Source organism: Chiloscyllium plagiosum, unplaced genomic scaffold, assembly GCF_037043375.1.
Source record: "Chiloscyllium plagiosum isolate Xiang-an unplaced genomic scaffold, Cpla_swu_hap1 HiC_scaffold_36, whole genome shotgun sequence".
Lineage (NCBI taxonomy): Eukaryota > Metazoa > Chordata > Chondrichthyes > Orectolobiformes > Hemiscylliidae > Chiloscyllium > Chiloscyllium plagiosum.
In genome coordinates this window covers 7,436,450-7,461,252 of record NW_028270174.1, presented here as the reverse complement: position 1 = coordinate 7,461,252, position 24,803 = coordinate 7,436,450, and the positions used below count along the sequence as shown (strand labels likewise).

Here is a 24,803-nt window from a genome sequence, read left to right as displayed (position 1 = left end):
CACCTCCTGCCCCAGTGTAACAGAGTCTGTGGTAGCCATATCAGTCTGCACAGCCATCTACAGACTCACCCTGAGAGAGTCATCCTTGTCTGCGAGGGACCCCGCCAATGATGATGATCATGAATAGTTACAGATTAGCAACAGGATTGGAGCATTGGATCCAACATGTTCAACACGTAAATAAGCCAACATATTAGATTACATTACAGTGTGGAAACAGGCCCTTTGGCTCAACAAGTCCACACCGACCCGCCGAAGCGCAACCCACCCATACCCCTACATTTACCCCTTACCTAACACTACAGGTAATTTAGCATGGCCAATTCACCTGACCCTGCACATCTTTGGACTGTGGGAGGAAACCGGAGCACCTGGAGGAAACCCACGCAGACACGGGGAGAATGCGCAAACTCCACACAGTCAGTCGCCTGAGGCGGGAATTGAACCCGGGTCTCTGGCACTGTGAGGCAACAGTGCTAACCACTGTGCCACCATGCCGCCCACATCTTATCTCTCATTGGGAACACTTAGAGGAGAATCCATTGAGGCTGTGATTTGATAGGGTGGAAGGAAAAGTGGTTCAATGTTTTTCAACATGGTGTGACCCTGGTAGGATACACCAACGTACAGTTGTGTTGTGACACCAGTAGAATGTCAGTGACTCCAGGCCAGGCTGAGCGGCTGGCACTCATGTGTCTGAGTTGAGAGGTTGTGGGTTTGACATTCATTCTAGGGCCTGAGTGTAAATTCAGGTTGATTGACACCTTCCAGTAAAGCACTGAGCAAGTGCTGCACTGTCAGAGGTGCACCTTCTCAGATCAGACCCACCTGCCTTCTCTGGTATGTTCAAAACATCCCCTGGCACTATTTCAAAGAAAGGTTTGTAAGTAGTTGGGGTGGGGGAATCAAGGACTGGAGGGCATCCTTTTAAGGTTAGAGGGGAAAGAATAAGAGGGAACCTGAGGGGCAATTCTTTCACATAGAGGTTGGTATGTATATGGAATGAGCTGCCAGCGGAAGTGGTTGAGCTGGATACATTAACAACATTTAAAAGGCATTTGGGTAAATACATGGATAGGAAAGGGTTAGAAGGATATGGACCAAGTGCAGGGAAATGGGGTTAGCACAGATGGACATTTTGGTCGGCACGGACCAGTTTGGGCTGAAGGGCTTGTCTCCATATTGTAGGACTCTATGACTGCATGACTATATGTATCTTGGGTTTGCTGGGCCAATAATATCATTAAAACAGATTTAATGATCATGATCATATTTCTGTTTGTGGGACCCTCTGTGCATTAATTTGGTCGCCTTATGTTTCCTAATCTACAATGATTTTTCCTCAGCTGTAAAGTGGTTTGGGACATATTAAACTAGTATGGCAGGGGGTTGGGAACCTGAGCTATATACCGGTGGTGAGAGTTGATGGAGATGAGGCAAAAGCAAGAAGTAGTGCAGCCAGTGGGAAGGAATTTCCTAGGAAAGAACCAAGGGATCAGTTAAAGTGTGTTTGCTTTAATGCAAGGAGTATCAGGAATAAAAGTGATGAGCTTAGAGCATGGATCAGTACCTGGTGCTATGATGTTGTGGCCATAACCGAGACCTGGGTTTCTCAGGGGCAGGAATGGTTGCTGGATGGTTCCAAGGTTTAGAGCATTTAAAAAAAATAGGGAGGGGGGAAAAAGAGGAGGGGGTGTAGCACTGCTAATCAGAGAGGGTATCACAGGTACAGAAGTTACCATTGTCGAGGAGGGTCTGCCTACTGAGTCAGAATGGATGGAAATTAGGAACAGCAAGAGAGCAGTCACCTCATTAGGGGTTTACTACAGGCCCCCCAGTAGCAGCAGGGAGATTGAAGAAAGCATAGGTTGGCAGATTTTGGAAAAGTGTGAATGTAGTAGGGTTGTTGTAATGGGTGACTTTAACTTTCCCAATATTGATTGGAACCTCCTTCGAGCAGAAGATTTGAACGAAGTTGTTTTTGGAAGGTGTATTCAGAAGGGTTTCCTAACTCAGTACGTTGACAGGCCGACGAGGGGAGAGGCCATTTTGTATTTGGTGCTTGGCAATGAGCCGGGGGAGGTGTCAGATCTTGGGGTGGGAGAGCATTTTGGTGATAGTGACCACAACTGCCTCACATTCTACATAGCTATGGAGAAGGAGAGAAGCAGGCACAATGGGAGGATATTTAATTGGGGAAAAGGAAACTATGATACTGTCAGACGTGAGTTGGGAAGCATGGACTGGGAGCAATTGTTCCAAGGAAAGGGCACTTTGGACATGTGGAGACTGTGTGCATAAATGTGTCCTTCTGAGACAGGCAAGAAGGGGTAAGATAAAGGAACCTTGGATAATGAGAGTGGAGGAGCTTCTCATCAAAAGAAAGAAGGCAGCTTATGTAAGGTGGAGGAAGCAAAGGTCTTGCTCAGCTCTAGAGGATTACAGGCAGGTGAGAAAGGAACTCAAAAATGGTCTGAGGAGAGCCAGGAGGAGGCACGAAAAAAGGCTTGGCAGGAAGGATTAGGGAGAATCCAAAGACATTTTACACGTATGTGAGGAATAAGAGAATGATCAAAGAAAGAGTAGGGCCGATCAGGGATAGCATAGCGAACTTGTTTTTAGAGTCTGAGGAGGTAGGGGAAGCCCTAAATTAGTTCTTGCTTCTCTCTTTGCTAAAGAAAAGGACCTTGTAGTGAATGAAACCTTTGAGAAGCAGGTAAGCATGCTGGAACAGATAGAGATAGAGGAAGCTGATATGTTGAAAATTTTGACAAACATTAAGATTGACAAGTCGGCAGGGCCAGACCAGATTTGTCCTCAGCTGCTTTGGGAAACGAGAAATGCAATTGCTTCGCCACTTGCGAAGATTTTTGCATCCTCGCTCTCCACTGGAGTCGTACCTGAGGACTGGAGAGAGGCAAATGTAATTCCTCTCTTCAAGAAAGGAAATAGGGAAATCCCCGGCAATTACAGACCAGTCAGTCTCACGTCTGTCGTCTGCAAGGTGTTAGAAAGGATCCTGAGGGATAGGATTTATGACCATCTGGAAGAGCATGGCTTGATTAAATACAGTCAACATGGCTTTGTGAGGGGCAGGTCATGCCTCACAAACCTTATCGAGTTCTTTGAGGATGTGACTAGAAAAGTTGATGAGGGTCGAGTGGTGGATATTATGTATATGGACTTCAGTAAGGCATTTGATAAAGTTCCCCATGGTAGGCTCGTTCAGAAGGTCAGGAGGAATGGGATACAGGGAAATTTAGCTGTCTGGATACAGAATTGGTTGTTTAACAGAAGACAACGAGTGGTAGTGGAAGGAAAGTATTCTGCCTGGAAGTCTGTGGTGAGTGATGTTCCACAGGGCTCTGTCCTTGGGCCTCTACTCTTTGTAATTTTTATTAATGACTTGGATGAGGAGACTGAAGGATGGGTTAGCAAGTTTGCAGATGACACAAAGGTTGGAGGTGTCGTTGACAGTATAGAGGGCTGTTGTAGGCTGCAGCGTGACATTGACAGAATGCAGAGATGGGCTGAGAGGTGGCAAATGGAGTTCAACCTGGATAAATGCGAGGTGATGCATTTTGGAAGGTCGAATTTGAAAGCTGAGTATAGGATTAAGGATAGGATTCTCAGCAGTGTGGAGGAACAGAGGGATCTTGGTGTGCAGGTACATAGATCCCTTAAAATGGCCACCCAAGTGGACAGGGTTGTTAAGAAAGCATATCGTGTTTTGGCTTTCATTAACAGAGGGATTGAGTTTAAGAGCCGTGAGATCTTGTTGCAGCTGTATAAAACTTTGGTTAGACCGCACTTGGAATACTGCGTCCAGTTCTGGTCGCCCTATTATAGGAAAGATGTGGATGCTTTGGAGTGGGTTCAGAGGAGGTTTACCAGGATGCTGCCTGGACTGGACGGCTTATCTTACAAAGAGAGGTTGATTGAGCTCGGACTTTTTTCATTGGAAAAAAGAAGAGAGGGGACCTAATTGAGGTGTACAAGATAATGAGAGGCATAGATAGAGTTGATAGCCAGAGACTTTTTCCCAAGGCAGAAATTGTTAACATGAGGGGTCATAGTTTTAAGCTGTTTGGCTGAAAGTATAGAGGGGATGTCAGAGGTCAGTTCTTTATGCAGAGAGTTGTGAGAGCATGGAATGCATTGCCAGCAGCAGTTGTGGAAGCAAGGTCATTGGGGATATTTAAGAGACTGCTAGACATGCATATGGTCACAGAAATTTGAGGGTTCGTACATTAGGTTTACCTTACATGAGGATCAATGGTCGGCACAACATCGTGGTCTGAAGGGCCTGTCCTGTGCTGTACTGTTCTATGTTCTAAATGTAAGTTCATTATTTCCTTTACAGAGTGAAAATGCCAACAAGTGAGGCAATGAGTGATAATGATACAACAAAAACCCACCAGAGGTGTCATCCACACGCTCGCCAGTGGCATGCTCCTTCTGATGAACCCACTCGCTGTTGCACTTGAAGTAGATTTGAGTAGCAGGCGTGGCCTTGCAGTAAAGGTTCACTGGTTTATTCTTCACAATGTACGCGTCCCTGGGCTCAATCAGGAAATGAGGCAGGGGTTCTGGAGGATCAGATGGGAAGAACTCAGGAAGTTCCCCAAAGATGTCATCTTCTGTTGGAAACAAAAAGAGAGGCAAAGAGTCATGATCTAGTACATTTTGAAGCACATTTTACCTGGCAGTGTATAATGGTGTAAGTCTTGCACAGTAAAGAGTGGAATCCAGATGCAATCATTTTATTCTGACAATAATGTATGGAATAACGTGCAACAGCACTGAAAGAGGCCATTCAGCCCACTGTGCGTGTACCAGCTCTTAACAGTGATTCAATATGTCCCATTACTCTGCCATTTCTTTCTAGCCTGACAAAGTTTCCCCTGTTCTGGTTTCCCTGTCAAATTCCACTTCCAGCATCTTTTCACACAGCGTGTTTGAGATCATAACAAGACCATGTGACATACGAGCAGAAGTAGTTGAGATTGTGGTGCTGGAAAAGCACAGCAGATCAGGAAGCATCTGAGGAGCAGGAGAATATACGTTTCAGGCGTAAGTCCTTTATCAGGAAGCAAAACCAGGCCATTCAGCCCACTGAATCTGCTTCACCATTCAATGAGAAATGGCTGATCTGATCATCCTCAACTCCACTTTCCTGCCTTTTCCCTATAATTCTTGATTCTCTTTCTGATAATAATCTAACACAGCCTTGAGTATACTTAACTACCCAGCTTCAACAGCTCCCTGTGGTAAAGCATTCCACAGATTCTCAACCCTCTGAGAGAAGAAATCCCTCCTCCTCTTTGTCTAAAATATGTGACCCCTTTATTAAGACATTATGTCCTCTGGACAGTGGACTCTCCCACAAGAGGAAACAACTTTTCTGCTTCTATCCTGCCAAATCCTTTTAGAATCATGTATGTTTCAATAAGGTTACCTTTCATTTTGCTATGTTCAAATGAGTACAGGCCCAGTTTGTTCACACTTTCCTCATAAAGCTGCCCCTCTATACCTAGTGAACTTTGTCTGGATTGCCTACAATGACAGTATATCTTTCTTTAGATAAGAAGCCCAAAACTGTCGCATTAAAGAAAGAGTCTCCCTATTTCACCTTGGATTCATTTGCCATGTAAATGTGTATCCCCTGGTTCCTAATCATGATGCCAGTGCACATAGTCCCTTATCTGCATTATCAATATCCCCCACTTCTTTGCCTCTCCATTAGATCAGCCCTTAACCTTCCCAGTTCTGATGCCTGTAAATACAGAAGTTAAGAGGAACTATTACGTTTATTGCCCGAGGAAAGACATGCTGTCTCTCATCGAGATGCTACAGGAAGAGAAGGCTCCCAAGCTCCCGCTGTTAATTCCCAATATTTACATCATGTGTAAATTCAACGCTTACAACAAGCAAGTGGTGAATCAGAACCCTTCCAGGCAGTAGTCAGATGTTCCTTAATCCCAGCATTAATCCTCCTCCTGTTCACTCGCTGCAAATCTGGCTTTAGGCTAAAATTTGCAGATAAACATTTCAAAAACATCCTACACTAGTCAACAGTGCTTACCTTCAGTTGGTCCTATAAACTGGATCACATTAGAAACCGTGCTGAAATGAAAACAACTTGCTTTAACACACTTACAAGAACAAGTTAATTTTTATTGCTGAATGTAGAACTTGTTCTTGTAAGTGTGTTGATTCTCAACCTCCGAGACTCTAGTGAAAAAAATTCCAGCCTATCCAGACTTTCTTTATGACTCAAACCTTCCATGCTAGGCAACATCCTGGTAAAATTCTTCTGAACTCTCTCCAGCTTAATAATATCCTTCCTGTAAGTGGACAACCAGAACTGGACACAGTATTCCAGCAGAGAGAAAAAAATCCAATATGAATCCAGAAAGGTAAAAGTCAGAGACCACATTGACCATTGTTTAAAATTAACATTGAAACTGCATTAAATGAGTTTCTGAAGATTTATATTTTGTACTTCTGGAGTGTGCCTGAGCATGCTCAGTTCTGGAGTGTCTCTCAGTGTTGCCATAGCTCTGATCTGTAGCTGTGAGATTTATTGTTTTGAAAGATCAAAAGGCAAGGTTACCTGTTTCGACTTTAAGCTTCTAGTTCCCTTGCACATTACAGTTGACCTTTTTGAGCTAACATACACAAAACCTGGCAATTTGCACTCAAAGCATGACAGATCAACAACAAGAGGATCATGTGGGAGGAAGGTGGAGAAATCAATTCATCAACAGCAAATCTAATGATCAACCATTGCCTGTTAGCTATCTAACTGCTGTTGTATTGGTCGTGTTTTCTGTCATGGTTCCACCTCGATATTGAGTTGAAGACTACCCACTGACCTGAATCCTTCAATACTCTCACGAAGGTGACAGAACCAAGTACGTCTTGAAATGGAGATTGAACAATGTGATTAAGTACGAGTCATTTTTGTATCTCTGATCTGATGGGACAGCATGGCTTCAGCCTCAGCCTGTCTTGACCTGCCGTCTCTTGCCCCCTAGTCTTGAAGTCTCCAACTGAGAGAATAGACAACTACCAAAAATCCAATCAGTACCCTTCATTATTTTATAAACTTCTGGAAGGTTGATTCTCAACCTCTGAAACTCTAGTGAAAAATATCCCAGCCTATCCAGCCTTATTCAATGAACAATTTTCAGCAATCTCAGACAGAAAGAACAAACCCTAGACCATTGGCAGGGTGCCTGCATTCAAAATGGGCAGGCAAACAGGAGTCCAATCTATGCCTGACATGATTTCCATGTGGGCATGTAAATAGCCAACTAGCAGTGCCCGAAATAGGCATGCTGTAACACTATATTCAAATTAGAGTTCACTGCAGTGGAGGACTGGAGCCCTGCAATGGGGTTGGAGAACCCCATTGGCAGTTTTTGAGCACAACTAAGGACAAATGTTGTGATGCAAACTGAAGAGGAACAGCAAGATGTCACTGAGCCCTGCGAGATTACTCTGCAATTCATTTTGTTCATGTTTGATCTATGCCTTAACTCCAGTAGCCACCTTTGAGTCCATAACTCTTAATAACCAGTTCTGATAACAAGTCACCTAGACTTGAAACGTTAACTTGCTCGCTCTCTCTCCATGGATGCTGCTTGACCCATTAAGATCTCCAGCATTTGTTGTTTTCAGTCACTCTTATTGACTTTGCCCAAGTAACATCATTTTAAGGTCTATTTTACTTTTTCAATTGACCCCGGCCTCAAACAGTTTTTGGGAGGCAAGACAGTTACAGATTTCCACTTTCCTTGGTGTGAGGAAATGTCTCTGACATCATTGTGAGACCTCAGCTGCAGTGCTTTAGTACAGTTGTGGGCACCACATTATAGGAAGGATGTGAACACATTGCAGAAAGAGTGCAGAGTTTATAAGAATGGTTGCAGGGAAGAGGACCTTCAGTGCTGAGGATAGAGTGTAGACATTGGGACTGTTCTCCTGGGATAAAAGAAGGCTGAGAATTGATCTGATCAAGGTTTTCAAAATCATGAGTGGGTTGGATAGAGCAGAGAGTGAAAAACAGTTTCCTCAACTGCTTCCTGTTTCAGAGAATTCCACAGGCTTACCATTCTCTGGATGAAGACATTTCTTCTCATCTCAGTGCTAAATGACCTACCCCGTATCCTTCGACAGCGACTGCTGCTTCTGGACTTCCCTGGTATTTTGGTACATCCTTCCTGTGTTTAACCTGCCTAGTCGTGTTAGAATCTTCCTCCATTCTTCCGAAATCCAGTGAATAGAGGTCCAACTGATCCAACCACTCTTCAGATATCAAAACCCGTCAGCCCATGCATCAAACAGGTAACCACACAGGAAATTGTGCGTTACCATGATTTGGAGTTCAGCTTCCTTCAAGACCCTCTGAAAACCTGCCCCCAATCTGGAAGGACAGGATGTTCTCGTGTGAATGAAAAATCACTAGGAAAGTGGAACTGAATAAATTGTTAGAATTGTGCGTTAACAAGTCCCCAGGTACTGATAGAGATTAGGTTAGCGTTTTCAAAGATGTGGTCAGTGAATGATATTGCCTCGAAGTTTTCCTACCGCTGCGCGAATCTCTGAGGTCCTTGTACGGAATTGGAAGTCAATGAGTCAGTAAGCTGTGTGTGGATTCTCCAAGTGACTGTGCTTGGTGCATAGACTTTAATTGTCCAAAATTCCCAAAATTCCCAAGCTTTGGGGAAGGTACAATTACATTGAGAAATTGTGACTAACGTCTTAATCCAAAAAGGGAGTTTAGCAGAAAGCAGGAAACTACAAATCAGTTCACTTAACAACTGTTATAAGTAAGCTGCTAGAAACTATTATTAAAGATGGGGCTGTTTTCCCCGGAGCGTCAAAGGCTTAAAGGTGACCTCATAGAGGTTTATAAAATCATGAGGGGCATAGATAGGATAAATAGACAAAGTCTTTTCCCTGGGATGGGGGAGTCTAGAACTAGAGGGCATAGGTTTAGGGTGAGAGGGGAAAGGTATAAAAGAGATCTAAGGGGCAACATTTTCCCGGAGAGAGTGGTGCGTGTATGGAATGAGCTGCCAGTGGTGAAGGCTGGTATAACTGCAACATATGACTCTATGATTGTATATCAGAGCAGGGCACTTAGAAATATACAATGTAATCAAGCAAAGTCGTTATGATTTTGTCACAGGGAAATCGCATTTAATCAATTTGTTAGTGTTCATTGTAGAAGTAACAATTGGATAAAGCAGAACTGATAGATGTACTGCATTTAAATGTTGAGAATGCTTTTCTGTAAGTTGCGAAGGTACCACATGAAATGTTACAAGAATAAAAATTCATTGTCTCAGAGGTAACATATTGATATGATTAGAAGATTACTTGGTTAACAGGAAACTGAGTTGAAGCATAATGGAGTAATTTCACTGGTAGGCAAGGTGTAACAAGTGTTGAAAAGTGTGGTGGTGGAAAAGCGCAGCAGGTCAGGCAGCATCCGAGGAGCAGGAGAATCAAACTTTTAGGCATAAGCACTTCATCAGGAAGCACTTATGCCAGAAACGTTGATTCTCCTGCTCCTCGAATGCTGCCTGACCAGCTGTGCCTTTCCAGCACCACACTTTTCGAATCTGATCGCCAGTATCTGCAGTCCCCACTTTCTCCAAGATGTAATAAGTGGTATACCGCCACAGGGATCAGGGCTGGGCCCTCATGTTTATTGCAAATTTTCTAAATTACTTGGATGAATAGTGAAATAAATGCACAGAGACTGGGGGTGTCCCATCACCAACTCACCCTTTACTTATATGTGCACAGTACATGGGTTCTGACCAGCCAGCTCAGAGCCAGTCCTCAACACTCCTGTTGATTTTTTTTTTCCAAAGCTGGGTTTGTTTATAGCGCAGTTTAATAAATCATTCTTTGATTAGATTAGATTCCCTACAGTGTAGGATCAGGCCCTTCGGCCCATCTGTCAACCAGGGCTCCCTGAGTGGCTCAGGTTAACAAGTCCAATGAAGGATCACATAGTCAATGAGTTCCAATCACTACAAAGGGGCTGATGGTATGTTGCAAAATGTTCTGATAACATGAAAGTAGGTGGGAAGTTAAGTTGTGAAGAGGTTAATATGGAGGCTACAAAGGGGTAAAGATGGATCAAGTGTGTGGATAATGGTGTGGCAAATGGAGCATAATGTGGGAAATTATGAAATTGTCCATTCTGACAGAAAGAGTCAAAAAAGGAGCCTTTTGTCTAAATGGTGAGAGATTGAAGAGCTTTCAGATGCAGAGGGATCTGGGTATCTTGGTGCATGATTTTCAAAAGATTAGTTTGCAGGTGCAGCAAGTAATTGGGAAAACTTATAGAATGTAATTATTTATTGTGAGGTAAATCAATACAAAAGTTGCAAGATTATACTTCACTTATAGAGGACCACATCTGCAGTGGTCGGTGTTGGCCTCCTTAATTAAGCTGAAAAATGTGTTGCTGGAAAAGCACAGCAGGTCAGGCAGCATCCAAGGAGCAGGAGAACCGACGTTTCGGGCATAAGCCCTTCTTCAGGAATGAGGAAGGTGTGCCAAGCAGGCTAAGATAAAAGGTAGGGAGGAGGGACTTGGGGGAGGGGCGTTGGGAGGAGCGATAGGTGGAAGGAGGTTAAGGGTGATAGGCCGGAGAGGGAATGGGGGCGGAGAGATCGGGAAGAAGATTGCAGGTCAAGAAGGCGGTGCTGAGTCCGAGGGTTGGGACTGAGATAAGGTGGGGGACGGGAAATGAGGAAGCTGGAGAAATCTGCATTCATCCCTTGTGGTTGGAGGGTTCCTAGGTGGAAGATGCGGTGCTCTTCCTCCAGGTGTCATGTTGCAATGGTCTGGCGATGGAGGAGCCAAGGACCTGCATGTCCTTGGCGGAGTGGGAGGGGGAGTTAAAGTGTTCAGCCACGGTGCGGTTGGGTTGGTTGGTGCGGGTGTCCCAGAGGTGTTCTCTGAAACATTCCGCAAGTAGGCGGTCTGTCTCCCCAATGTAGAGGAGGCCACATCGGGTGCAGCAGATGCAGTAAATGATGTGTGTGAATTTGTGATGGATATGGAAGGATCCCTTGGGGCCTTGGAGGGAAGTGAGGGGGGAGGTGTGGGCGCAAGTTTTGCATTTCTTGCGGTTGCAGGGGAAGGTGCCGGGAGTGGAGATTGGGTTGGTTGGGGGTGTGGACCTGACGAGGGAGTCGCGGAAGGAATGGTCTTTCCGGAATGCTGATGGGGGGGGAGGGAAATATATCCCTGGTGGTGGGGTCCGTTTGGAGGTGGCGGAAATGACAACAGATGATACAATGTATCTGGAGGTTGGTGGGGTGGTAGGTGAGGACCAGGGGGGTTCTGTCCTGGTGGCGATTGGAAGGGCGGGGTTCAAGGGCGGAGGAGCGGGAAGTGGAGGAGATGCGGTGGAGAGCATCATCGACCAAGTCTGAGGGGAAATTGCAGTCTTTGAAGAAGGAGGCCATCAGGGTTGTTCGGTATTGGAATTGGTCCTCCTGGGAGCAGATGCGGCGGAGGCGAAGGAATTGGGAATATGGGATGCCGTTTTTACAGGGGGCAGGGTGGGAGGAGGTGTAATCTAGGCAGCTGTGGGAGTCGGTCGGTTTATAGTAAATGTCCGTGTTGATTCGTCGCCCGAGATAGAAATGGAGAGGTCTAGGAAGGGGAGGGAGGAGTCTGAGACGGTCCAGATAAATTTGAGGTTAGAGTGGAAGGTGTTGGTAAAGTGGATGAACTGTTCAACCTCCTCGTGGGAGCACGAGGAAGTGCTGATACAGTCATCGATGTAGCGGAGGAAAAGGTGGGGGGTGGTGCCAGTGTAGCTGCGGAAGATGGACTGTTCCACATATCCGACAAAGAGGCAGGCATAGCTGGGGCCCATGCGGGTGCCCATGGCTACTCCCTTGGTTTGGAGGAAGTGGGAGGATTGGAAAGAGAAGTTGTTCAGGGTGAGGACCAGTTCAGTCAGTCGAAGGAGGGTGTCAGTGGAAGGGTACTGGTTGGTACAGCGGGAAAGGAAGAAACGGAGGGCTTTGAGGCCTTTGTGATGGGGGATGGAGGTGTACAGGGACTGGATGTCCATGGTGAAGATAAGGCATTGGGGGCCGGGGAAGCGAAAATCATAGAGGAGGTGGAGGGCGTGGGTGGTGTCCCGAACGTAGGTGGGGTGTTCTTGGACTAAGGAGGACAGGACCGTGTCAAGGTATGCAGAGATGAGTTCGGTGGGGCAGGAGCAGGCTGAGACAATGGGTCGGCCGGGGCAGTCAGGTTTGTGGATTTTGGGCAGGAGGTAGAAGCGGGCGGTGCGGGGTTGTGGTACTATGAGGTTGGAGGCGGTGGATGGGAGGTCCCCTGAGGTGATGAGGTTATGGATGGTCTGGGAGATGATGGTTTGGTGGTGGGGGGTGGGGTCATGGTCAAGGGGGCAATAGGAGGAGGTGTCCACGAGCTGGCGTTTAGCCTCAGCGATGTAAAGGTTGGTGCGCCAAACTACCATCGCGCCTCCCTTGTCTGCCGGTTTGATGGTGAGGTTGGGGTTGGAGCAGAGGAAGTGGAGGGCTGCGTGTTGTGAGGGTGAGAGGTTGGAGTGGGTGAGAGGGGTGGACAGGTTGAGACGGTCAATGTCGCAGCATCAGTTGGATATGAAGAGATCGAGGGCGGGTAAGAGGCCAGCACGGGGTGTCCAGGTGGATGGGGTGTGTTGGAGGTGGGTGAAAGGGTCATCCCTTCTAGAAAAACATAGCAAATGGAAGCAGGAGGAGGCCATTCGGCCCTTCGAGCCTGCTCCAACACTCAATGTGATCATGGCTTGTTCCAGCTTTCTCCCCATACCTTCTCACCCTTTTATCCCTAAGATCTACATCTAACACCTTGAGAACATTCAATGTTTTGGTCTCTACTACTTGCTATGGCAGAGAATTCCACAGGCTCCCCACTCTCTGGATGAAGACATTTCTCCTTATCTCAGGTCTACCCTGTAACCTTAAACTGCAATCCCTGATTCTGGACTCCCAAGTCATTGGAAACATCTTTTCTGTGTTTACTCTGTCTATTCCTGTTAGAACTTCTGGGTTTCTGAGTTCCCCTTATCCTTCTAAACCCTAATGATTTGAAATTCCATGCAGCTGACACCTGTTGTCGCATATTTCTGAGTCAGTGCAGTGAGATAAAGACATCATTGAGTATTCCTTGATCCCTGCACAAGAAATCTCTCATCGTCTGCTGCCAATGATTCTCATTAACCTACAATAATTCAGCCATCATACTCTGCATGGACCTTAGAATTCCCAACTCCTGGTGGATGTATTTCTGGAGGCTTCAGCACATGACTTCCAGCTCCTCACTGACCCTCGAGTCTCACCCCATGCATTACCGCTTCCCATTTTCTAAATTAATAATCAAAGAAAATTGGAAAAATTAATGTAACCGTTTTCAGGTGGCCTTTGTGTGGAGCCGCAGAAAATGGGGGAGATACTAAACGAGTATTTTGCATCAGTATTTACTATGGAAAAGGATATGGAATATATATACTGTAGGGAAATAGATGGTGACATCTTGAAAGATGTCTATATTGCAGAGGAGGAAGTGCTGGATGTCTTGAAACGCATAAAGGTGGATAAATCCCCAGGACCTGATCAGGTGTACCCTAGGACTCTGTAGGAAGCTAGGGAAATTATTGCTGGGCCTCTTGCTGAGACATTTGTATCATTGATAGTCACAGGTGAGGTGCCGGAAGTCTGGAGGTTGGCAAATATGGTGCCACTGTTTAAGAAGGGTGGTAAGGATAAGCCAGGGAACTATAGACCAGTGAGCCTGACCTCGGTGGTGGGCAAGTCATTGGAGGGAATTCTGAGGGACAGGATGTACATGTATTTGGAAAGGCAAGGACTAATTAGGGATAGTCAACATGGCTTTGTGCATGGGAAATCATGTCTCACAAACTTGGTTGAGTTTTTAGCAGAAGTAACAAAGAGGATTGATGAGGGCAGAGTGGTAGATGTGGTCTACATGGACTTCAGTAAGGTGTTCGACAAGGTTCCCCATGGAAGACTGATTAGCAAGGTTAGATCTCACGGAATAAAGGGAGAACTAGCCATTTGGAAACAGAACTGGCTCAAAGGTAGAAGACAAAGGGTGGTGGTGGTGGTGGAGGGTTGTTTCTCAGACTGGAGGCCTGTGACCAGTGGAGTGCCACAAGGATCGGTGCTGGGTCCACTACTTTTTATCATTTATATAAATGAGTTGGATGTGAGCATAAGAGGTATAGTTAGTAAGTTTGCAGATGACACCAAAATTGGAGATGTAATGGAAAGCGAAGAGGGTTACCTCAGATTACAACTGGATCTTGACCAGATGGGCCAATGGGCTGAGAAGTGACAGATGGAGTTTAATTCAGATAAATGTGAAGTGCTGCATTTTGGGAAAGCAACTCTTAGCAGAACTTATACACTTAATGTAAGGTCCTAGGCAATGTTGCTGAACAAAGAGACCTTGGAGAACAGGTTCATAGCTCCTTGAAAATGGAGTCGTAGGTAGATTGGGTAGTGAAGAAGGTGTTTGGTATGCTTTCCTTTATTGGTCAGAGTATTGAGTACAGGAGTTGGGAGGTCATGTTGCGGCTGTACAGGACATTGGTTAGGCCACTGTTGGAATATTGCGTGCAATTCTGGTTTCCTTCCTATCGGAAAGATGTTGTGAAACTTGAAAGGGTTCAGAAAAGATTTACAAGAATGTTGCCAGGGTTGGAGGATTTGAGCTATAAAGAGAGGCTGAACAGGCTGGGGCTGTTTTCCCTGGAGCGTCAGAGGCTGATGGGTGATCTTTTAGAGGTTTATAAAATTATGAGGGGCATCGATAGGGTAAATAGAAAAAGTCTTTTCACTGGGGTTGGGGAGTCCAGAACTAGGGAGCATAGGTTTAGGGTGAGAGGGGAAAGATATAAAAGAGACCTAAAGGGCAACTTTATCACACAGGGGGTGGTACATGAATGGAATGAGCTGCCAGAGGAAGTGGTGGAGGCTGGTACAATTGCAACATTAAAGAGGCATTTGGATGGGTATGTGATTAGGAAGGGTTTGGAGGGATATGGGCCGGATGCTGGCAGGTGGGACTAGATTGGGTTGGGATATCTGGTCGGCATGGATGGGTTGGACCAAACGGTCTGTTTCCATGCTGCACATCTCTATGACTCTGTCTGGCCTTGTAATTTTTTTTTCTCCTGAGTTGCTTTCCATGGAGTCCTACTTAGAATTTGGCATAGAGTAGGTCGGATGAATGGCCTGCTTGTGTGCCACAGATCATTCTATGACTCCAGCACACATCTGGAAGATTGGCAGCCCTACTCATTGTACAAAATTAAAAATCGCACAACACCAGGTTATAGTCCAACAGGTTTAATTGGAAGCACACTAGCTTTCGGAGCGATGCTCCTTCATCAAGTGATATCACCTGATGAAGGAGCTTTGCTCTGAAAGCTAGTGTGCTTCCAATTAAACCTGTTGGACTATAACCTGGTGTTGTGTGATTTTTAACTTTGTACACCCCAGTCCAACACCGGCATCTCCAAATCATGACTACTCATTGTCGATATCATTATGGGCTTTCTGATTGAAAGTGCAGCATGAAGTTGCTTTGTGTGGTTCAAGCAAACGTGTTGGAGCCTTGTCTCAAGATTTCTTTATCTGTGGGGTGACAGACTCATCACCCCATTGTAATTATATCCAAGGAAGTGTTACTCAATAGATACCTTAATCCCGAGAAAACAAGTTCAGAATAACAACACCCTGCTGTGTAATCATTTCTGTTTCTTCCCATTATAATTAGAAGTCCCCTCAGAGGCGTTAACTTCAGTTCATATTTAGATTTTCATTGACTGAAGTGTCAATTTCTGCTTCTACTACACAGTGACCAATTTCATAACAACTGACAAAGGAATAATGAATATAATCCAGAATGCTTGGTATTTCAACAGCAGAACAACAGAGCAATGAACACAAATGTAGATTTTGTGCAATTAGACTTTGCTCATTTAGCAATGGGGGAGAATTCTGATGTGTGTTCATTGGTGAAAATTAAATTGAAACAAGGTGTAGTGATTGGAACCAGGTGGATGTTGTTGACGGTGAGGTCTTTGATTGGGGTTGTTTCCCTGGGTCAACTCGGCTGACCCATATAAACAAGGGATTTAGAATCGCCACAGTTCAGGGGACTTTGCACAGGTGGAATCATATAATCCCTACAGTGTGGAAGCAGGCCACTCAGCCCATTGAGTCCACACCAATCCTCTCAGGATGATCCCACCCCAACTCTATATTTCCCATGGCTAATCCATCTAACTTGCACATGCTTGGACACTATGGGCGATTTAACGTAACCAAACCACCCTAACATCTTTGGACTGTGGGAGGAAACTGGAGCACCTGGAGGAAGCCCACACAGACACGGCGAGAATGTACAAACTCCACACAGACAGTCGCCCGAGGGTGGAATTGAACCCAGGTCCCTGGTGTTGTGAGGCAGCAGTGCTAACTAATGTGCCACTATGCCATAATTGAAAGGGGGGAGGGGGAGGTGACTTGGTGATGGGATACTGGCCTTTGTGCAGTTATTTCACAACCTAAGTTAGCTTAGGAACACAACCTACATTTACACAGTACATTTGATATAATGCATCGTTGCACTATAAAACAGTGTGACACCGAGCTGTGTGAGGAGATTTTCAGTCACGTGATTGAATGCTTGATCAAATAGCTACATTTTAAGAAATGACAGAAAGAATTCTCAATGACATTATATCTTAAATAAAAGATTCACAATGTCAAGTGGACAACCAGATATTATCCATAAAACTGTTTAACAAAATTAACCAAAAAAAGAAAACATAAATCTGGCAGTTATCTGTCAGTCAGCTGTCAGCAGAGTTAGTTTCTAAAGGAGGTGTGTGGGGAATGAATTCCAGATTTTGGGAAGCTAGGCAATTCAAGTTATTATAATCACGAACAATAAGGCCTGGAACTCAGGTATACTGCTGCCAATAATCCTTCACCGTAGTCTAGATGATGGGTTTTCTAATAGTTTATGGTGAAGGGTGAACCACAAATGAGTCAGCAACTTAATAATGGTCCCTGTTATCAGCGTTTCTTTCTCTGTGGTTTACCATTATCCATTCATTTGTCTGTCTAACTCTCATTCTCTCTCTCTGGGCCACCCATCACATATTTCTATCCCCACCCCACTGCCTGCCTTCAGCGTATAAAGTCAGACAACACCAGCTAATAGTGCAATAGGTTTATTTGAAATCACAAACTTTCAAAGTGCTAATTGTTCATCGGGTGAAGTTTAAAGTACACAACATTTCAATGTCTGTACCATCTTTTCCTCGATACCATCAGTACAGGAAGGGTCACTGGACCCAGAATGTTAACTTTGTTTTTCTCTCCGCGGAGGCTGCCTGAACTGTTGAGTTTCTGCAGCAATTTCTGTTTCTGTTTGAACAGGCAATTAGCCTTGGCAGCAAGATCAGGTTAATTATATCTGAGTAACTACTTACAGGTTACATAATACTGATGACATTTGTGAGTGGAAGGAGACATGACTGTCTCCAACTTCAAATGTCCAGAGCTACCCAATGCTCCACCCAGTATTGTGTGTCAGAGTGGGTGGGTTTCAGATGAACAACAAGATTAACCTTTTCCTGGCCATTATACAATACAACAGAAGTTGCGGTTACCAATGGAAGAGGGATTATAATCAGGGTTCAATTCTATCTTTGGTTGTATTAATTTTGCATCTTCTCCCCACGTCTGTGTGGGTTTCTTCCAGGTGCTCCGGTTTCCTCCCACAGTCCTAAGATGTTAGGTGGTTTGGCCATGCTATTTGCCCTGTATTGTCTAGTGATGTGCAGGCTGGGTGGGTTAGCCATGGGAAATTCAGTGTTACAAGGGTAGGGTGGGACATGATTAGTCTGGGCAGGAACAAAATATCACAGTAGCTTGCAACTATCCAACAACCTGTGCTGGATAGTGTAGGAAGATGGATGATAGGCAAGGACAGGCAGTGTGACAGAAAGTGAGGACTGCAAATGCTGGAAATCAGAGTCGAACAATGTGGTGCTGGAAAAGCACACCAGGTCAGACGGTGTCCGAAGAGAAGGAGAGTTGATGTTTCGGGTATAAGCCCTTCATCAGGAATGTGGGGTGGGTGGGTGGGAAGGGGGCTGAGAGATAAATAGGAAGGTGGGGGGAAAGTTGCTCGGACAGGTAGTGTGCTGAGTGATTAGACTCTAATTGGCAGGGGTGTTTCCATGAGGACGATGCACCAGTTAGGTGATGACTGATAGATAACTACTAAGCTCTTGACACTCTGGTGTTATTCGGGCAAATCTGCATTGCATATGTTCCTTCTGAGGCCAACATATCCTTCCTGAGGTGCAGGGACTACTGCTGAAAGCTCCTGGGGAGGTCTGACCAAAGTTCAGCGTTGCTATGGCAACAGGATGAGCCTGATCCCACGGGGAAAACTATCCCCAACAACCAACATCGGAGGCAAAATAGGGGAGTGACAACTGCCTTAACAGTTCACAACCAAAGTCTGAAATTCATTGTTTTCATCCAAAATCAGGTTAATCATTACTTCCACATTTAATAACTAGAACACTGACAGTTCATTCACCAACTGAAATATGTAGTCTGCAGGGGACTCATTTGCAAACAATATTTCCTCACCACATTTAAGAATGTCAATCAATCACGATGGATCTTAAATAGAAAACCTTAATCTTCTGAGATGGGATTCATCTCGAGATTTAGCTGTATGGGTGGGGACTAGTCTTGTTTGCAATCACTAGTGAAAAACAGTCAAATTAAATTCTGATAGTTCATAAATCATTCAGAATGCCATTGACAATACAAATATACAGAGTTAACAATTTTAGCTCTCCAGTGCTGTCAGATGTCTGAATGCAAATTTTAATCCCCAAATGCAAGAATCACTTACATCAGCAAAATACAAGATGTTGCTCAGTAACAGAAAACCAGTCTACTGTCCAATGTACAATGTACCCTTTCAATCTGAATGCAGTGCGGTTCTGGTTTGGATGGCTAACCCACTCCCAAAATATTCAATCAACTAATTTAATGACTTATTCTTAAAATAATTGGCAAAAAAAAGGGGGACAGATGAAGAGGTTTTCTTTTGCGCAGTGAGCTGTGTGTTCTGGAGTATGCTGCCTGAAGAGGCGGTGGAAGTAATTTGAATCATTACCTTCAAATGAGAAATTGTACATATCCATATAAAGGCAGAATTTGCAGATCTGTGTGGAATGGGAAGAGGACTGGGACTAATTGGGAGCTTATTCAAGGCGCCAGCACATGCAGGGATGGCCATCTTCTCAGAGGCTTGCCTCGATATCATATTATCTACAATTTCTTTGTTTTAAAACTCACCCTCGTGTGTGGGTAGGTGTGGGTAGCAAAACAGCCTAGTGAGGTTGAGCTACTAACTCAGCGCATAGTTATAGTTTTGGGGCATTGATAACCTTTGATTTAATTTACTTTTATGATTCAACAAATGTCAGTATAAATTATTTTCCCCATAAACCCTGTGCAATGATGCTGAATTATACGAGATGTTTTGCATGGGTTGTAACAGGCAGCAAAGAAATACTGCAATACTCATCAACGTATTCAGGACAAACAGCTTTCCTCACACCAGCTGCCTTGGCATTCACTAAGCCCTGTGAAATTATACAAACGAGAACGGTGCTTAACTCCACAATGAGTGCTTGATCTTGGACTGTGTGGTTCTGCAAGGTGCTTCCCATTGTTGGCCCAGCCGAGAGATGTTCAACCAGATGAGGCTTTTGACATATTGAGCCGTAGAAAGTTGGAAAAGTTTCTGGCCTCAGGTTGACCTCTCCAACCACAACAGGAATCTGTCAAGTCGTTGTAGTCTTACCAGCTTAAGTGAATTGGCCATGCTAAATTGCCCATAGTGTTCAGGAATGTGTAGGTTAAGTGCATTATTCAGGGGAAATGTAAAGTGATCGGGTAGGGGAATGGGTCTGTGCTGGATACTCTTCAGAGGGTCGGTGTGAACTTGTTGGGCCAAATGGCCTGTTTCCACACTGTAGGGATTCTAAGTCAGACTGTAGGGCTGCTGTCTCATTAGAGAGAGATGACTGGTGGTGATTTAACCTGAGGGTCACCATATCTCAGGCAAGGGGAAAGGTTGAGAAGGAGAGTCCTTAATGGTAACCTCAGCTAGATCACCTTTAACAAAGCAAAATGTTCCAAACAGTTTCACAGAAACAATTATCAAACTAAATTTAAAATCAAGCCTGCATGAGATGATATTAGGAGGTGAACAAAAATATTGGTTGAATTATGGTATATTTTAGACCTCAGATTTGTGCAGAGTTGACACGTTTCTATGTCTGTGATAGGATTTATTCACAAGGCTATAAAATGGCTGCTCCCCTGTCAAGGCCCAAGCTTTTCATTGCTTTCTTCAGCTTTTTACGCTGAGTCTACATCTGGGCTTAACAAACCAAGCACAGTTTTGTTTTAATTCTGTCAAAAGTGTCACCATTAAACATAGAACAATTGAACACTACATGAAGGTGGAAATTTTAAGGAATGCTTTAAAGGAAGAAAAGGGGGTCGAGAATTAAGAGAAGGCTTTGGAGAGGAATTCCAGAACTTAGGGTTCAAACAGCATGGCCTTTTTGTTGCTATGTTTGTCATGTTGGAAGATCCTCAATGTTCAGCTACCTTTCCAACTTTCATCAGTGCGTTAAGTTGACTGATCTATCAATCATATGCCCATGGATATTTTTGTGGTATGTCTTTCAAAGGATGAGTGTATACCTGTGTACTCACTGGAAGGGAAATTAAGTGTGTACCATATGATCCGTTTTACTTTCACTTTGGTGCAAGCAGCTACTCAATATTTCCAAACACCGCAGCAATGTAAGACTACTGTTCTCATGTCCTAATACTTCGTAAGTGAATACTTAACGTTTGAACCAAACTCTCATAAGCGATTGGTGTGTAGTGTTTAATATAGCAAATTAGCTCAAACACTGACAAGGAAAAAAAACCATAGACCATAAAAGACAGGAGTAGAGATAGGTCAATCTACCTTTTCATAGATACAGGGTCCGAAACTGTACACAGTATTCCTGAATGACATTTTGGTACAGAAGTTGGATCACACTCCTGTTGTGGAGGTATGAGGACTGATTTTGCTTCAAGCATGTCATGCAAGAGTCACATTAATCCCCAAAAATCTTTCGTTCTTGAAACTTTTTATGGAATCAGGCCATTCTGCCCATTGAGTCCACACTGACTCTCCAAACAGCACAGGCTAATTCACCAAGCCTGTACATCCCTGGGCACCTTGGGCAATTTAGCAATCCACCTAACCTACGCTTCTTTGGACTATGGGAGGAAACCCATGCAGACCCAGGGAGAATGTGGTAGCTCCACACTGACAGCCAACCCAGGATGGAATTGACCCTGGGTCCCTGTCTCTGTAAGGTAGCAATACTAACCACTGAGCTACCATTGTTGCCCCTTTGCTACTGTGTTTCCTGGCATAATCATATTAACAGGAATCAATATAAAAATAAATCAAACTGTTGAGAGTAACTGTTGAAAATAATGAGACTCCCAGGTGAAAACAACCTGAAATTCAGGTTTTCCTGAAATTACTGATATCCGATTAAGTAAATCACCCACTTCCATCTTTCGTGTTTGAGGCAGTTTAAGCAGTTACAATACAAAAAAAAACACCAGAAGTCTCACTTACAGCATATTTTCTTTTATATATAAGGTTCAGTGGTTAGCACAGACATACTGCATCCCCTGTAGTCAGTTCAGTAGAAAAGCCCTTTCAAAGAGCTGGCACAAGTACAATGGGCTGAATAGCCTTCTTCTGTGATGGCGAAAGTGAGGACTGCAGATGCTGGAGATTAGAGTCAAGATTAGAGTGGTGCTAGAAAAGCACATTTTTTGGTTGGGATTGGAGCAGAGAGTGTGGAAGACTGTGTATTGTGAGGGTAAGAGGTTGGAATGGGCGTTGTGAGGGTAAGAGGTTGGAGTGAGTGACTCCTGTCTGAAACGTCAATTTTCCTGCTCTTCAGATGCTGCCTGACCTGCTGTGCTTTTCCAGCACTACTCTAATCTTGACTCTTCTTCTGTGATGCATCATTCTGTGAAATGCAGAGGAAGCGGAGGCAAAGACAAAGAAGAGTTTGTGAAATTTTCCAATATTTTTGTTTAAGTTTGATGGCAACTAACATGCTCTACCCAGACTGTGAAGATAACTCATTGTATCACCTTCAAATCAATTATAGAGTCATCAAGTCATAGAGATGTACAGCACAGAAACAGACCCTTCAGTCCAACTCATCCATGCCGACCAGATATCCTAAATTAATCTAATCCCATTTGCCAGCATTTTGCCCATATCTCTCTAAATCCTTCCTATTCATATACCCATCCAGATGCCTTGTAAATGTTGTAATTGTAACAGCCTCCACCACTTCCTCTGGTAGCTCATTCCATACACACCCTACCCTCTGCATTAAAAAGTTCCCCCTTAGGCCCTTTTAAATCTTTCCCCTCTCACCTTCAACCTATGCCCTCTAGTTCTGGACTCTCACACCCCAGGGAAAAGACCTTATCTATTCACCCTATCCATGTTGCTCATGATTTTATAAACCTCTATAAAGTCACCCCTCAGCCTCAGATGCTACAGGGAAAACAGCCCCAGTCTATTCAGCCTCTCACTGTAGCTCAAACCCTCCAACCCTGGCAACATCCTTGTAAATCTTTTCTGAACCCTTTCAAGTTTCACAACATCCTTCCTATAGGAGGGAGACCAAAATTGCATGCAGTATTCCAAAAGTGGCCTAACCAATGTCCTGTATAGCCGCAACAAGACCTCCCAACTCCTGTACTCAGTACTCTGACCAATAAAGGAAAGCATACCAAACGCCTTCTTCATTATCCTATCTATCTGGAACTCCACTTTCAGGGAACAATGAACCTGCACTCCAAAGTCTCTTTGTTCAGTAACAATCCCCAGGATCTTACCATCAAGAGCTGGTGAGCATCGGCAAGATTTCTCAGCGAATCACAGGCCTCGCCACTGGTGACCCAGATCACCTGAAGCTGTCGACCAATCAGAGGCTGGTGGCTTCTGGATCCTAAAGTCCAACAGTCCAGTCCTAATCATCAGAGGATCCAATGGTGAGAGTGGGGCTTGCTTTGCATATACTCCTCATTTGGTGGGGATTGTACTGGGGTTTATGTTCAGGAGTTGACCGAGGGATTGGCTTTCGGAAGTAACTCATTTGCCCTCCTTCCCCCTCCCCACATCACCAGACTGTGGCAATTTGAAGCCCAAATACAGCTGGCATGTCACCATTGCTTCCCAGCTGAAAAATGATTCAGCTTTCTTACCTACCAGAGAAGCTAGGGCCTGGGGATATGGCACATTGGGGGCAGCTACTGGGGTCTCAATTGACCACCTAATGGTCTCAATTGGTGGCACCAGGGACCTTCTCTCCTGGAGACTAATTAGCAAGTTGGTGTGAAGGAGCGAGTTTCCCCCTCGGTAAACTTACCCAGTAATTTCCACAAAGTGACACCTCCAGAGATAGAAGGAAAGTCTTTGGAGAAGGGTCACAGGATTATGGTGGGTGGGTTGTGGTGTGCGTAACAGTCACACTGCTTCTAGAGAACAGAACTGAGAAAGTCTCTAACCTCCATCTATGTGCGGAGTCTGAAGAACACAGATATGCTCCTGGGTGTGAGGTCTTACCAAAGTCAGGGCTGGCTTTGAACCAAGAAAATGCAGCAGGCTGTACCCAGTATATTGGCAGACAGGGGGATTCTCATGAAGACAGGCTGGTGGGTGGGTTGAGTAGGGATTAGATTGGGGGAAGAATGAGGGAGTTTGAGAGAGGTACAGCCATGGGAAGTGAGAAGATATCAGCGTCTGGAAGCAGCTAAATATTGGAAACGAATCTCAAGGAATGGGGTGAGGGAAAAGTGGAGCTGGATAGTCTTGACATGGACAGAATGTCGACTAAAACAAACTCATTTGTTCTTCATGGAGACAGTAAGGACTGCAGATGCTGGAATTCAGACTCAATAAATGTGAAGCTGGGAAAGCACAACAAGTCAGACAGCATCCCAGGAGCAGGAAGGTCAACATTTCAGATCAAAACCCTTCATCAGGCCTGACGAGGGGTTTCAGGCCGAAACATTGAGTTGCCTGTTCCTCAGATACTGTCTGACCTGCTGTGCTTTCCCAGCTCCTGTTATTTCTTCTTCCTGTTATTTTGCTATAAATGGGATAACGTAGTGGTTTGGTGTGTCATCTTTATTTGTGCTTCACCAGCAGGTATGACTCACACTCCACTTTGAAAATATGAAGTCACCTTCACAAGAAAAATATAAATAGGTGGTTCACACATATCCTTCACAAAATCTCGTTTCTTGTATTTATCTCAAATATGTTACAACTGAATGTGACAAATATCTGGCCCAATAAAGTATTTTAGACTCATAGAAATAACATGAGACAGCCATTCGGTCCACTGAACCCTACTAACCCAACCCTTCCCCCGACCTGACTTCACCCCCAAATTCCTGTAAATTTCTCCCTTCTTAAAGTATTACCTTTTGAAAGGTCTGACTGAATCTGCTTCCAGTTGGCATGTTTCTGATCACGGCAGCCATGCCAGGTCAGAAAGAGTC

At 44.6% G+C, this 24,803-nt stretch overlaps 1 protein-coding gene across 4 annotated transcripts in view; it reads right to left on the bottom strand.

Annotated features, from left to right (window-relative positions):
* Positions 1-24,803, bottom strand: part of LOC122539499 (netrin receptor UNC5C-like) — a 402,437-nt gene that overhangs the window by 133,083 nt on the left and 244,551 nt on the right. For all 4 annotated transcript variants that reach the window (XM_043674428.2, XM_043674427.2, XM_043674426.2 and 1 more), the window contains exon 2: positions 4,419-4,640. In XM_043674428.2, the coding sequence (XP_043530363.1) occupies positions 4,419-4,640 (222 nt within the window). The remainder of the gene's footprint in view (positions 1-4,418; positions 4,641-24,803) is intronic.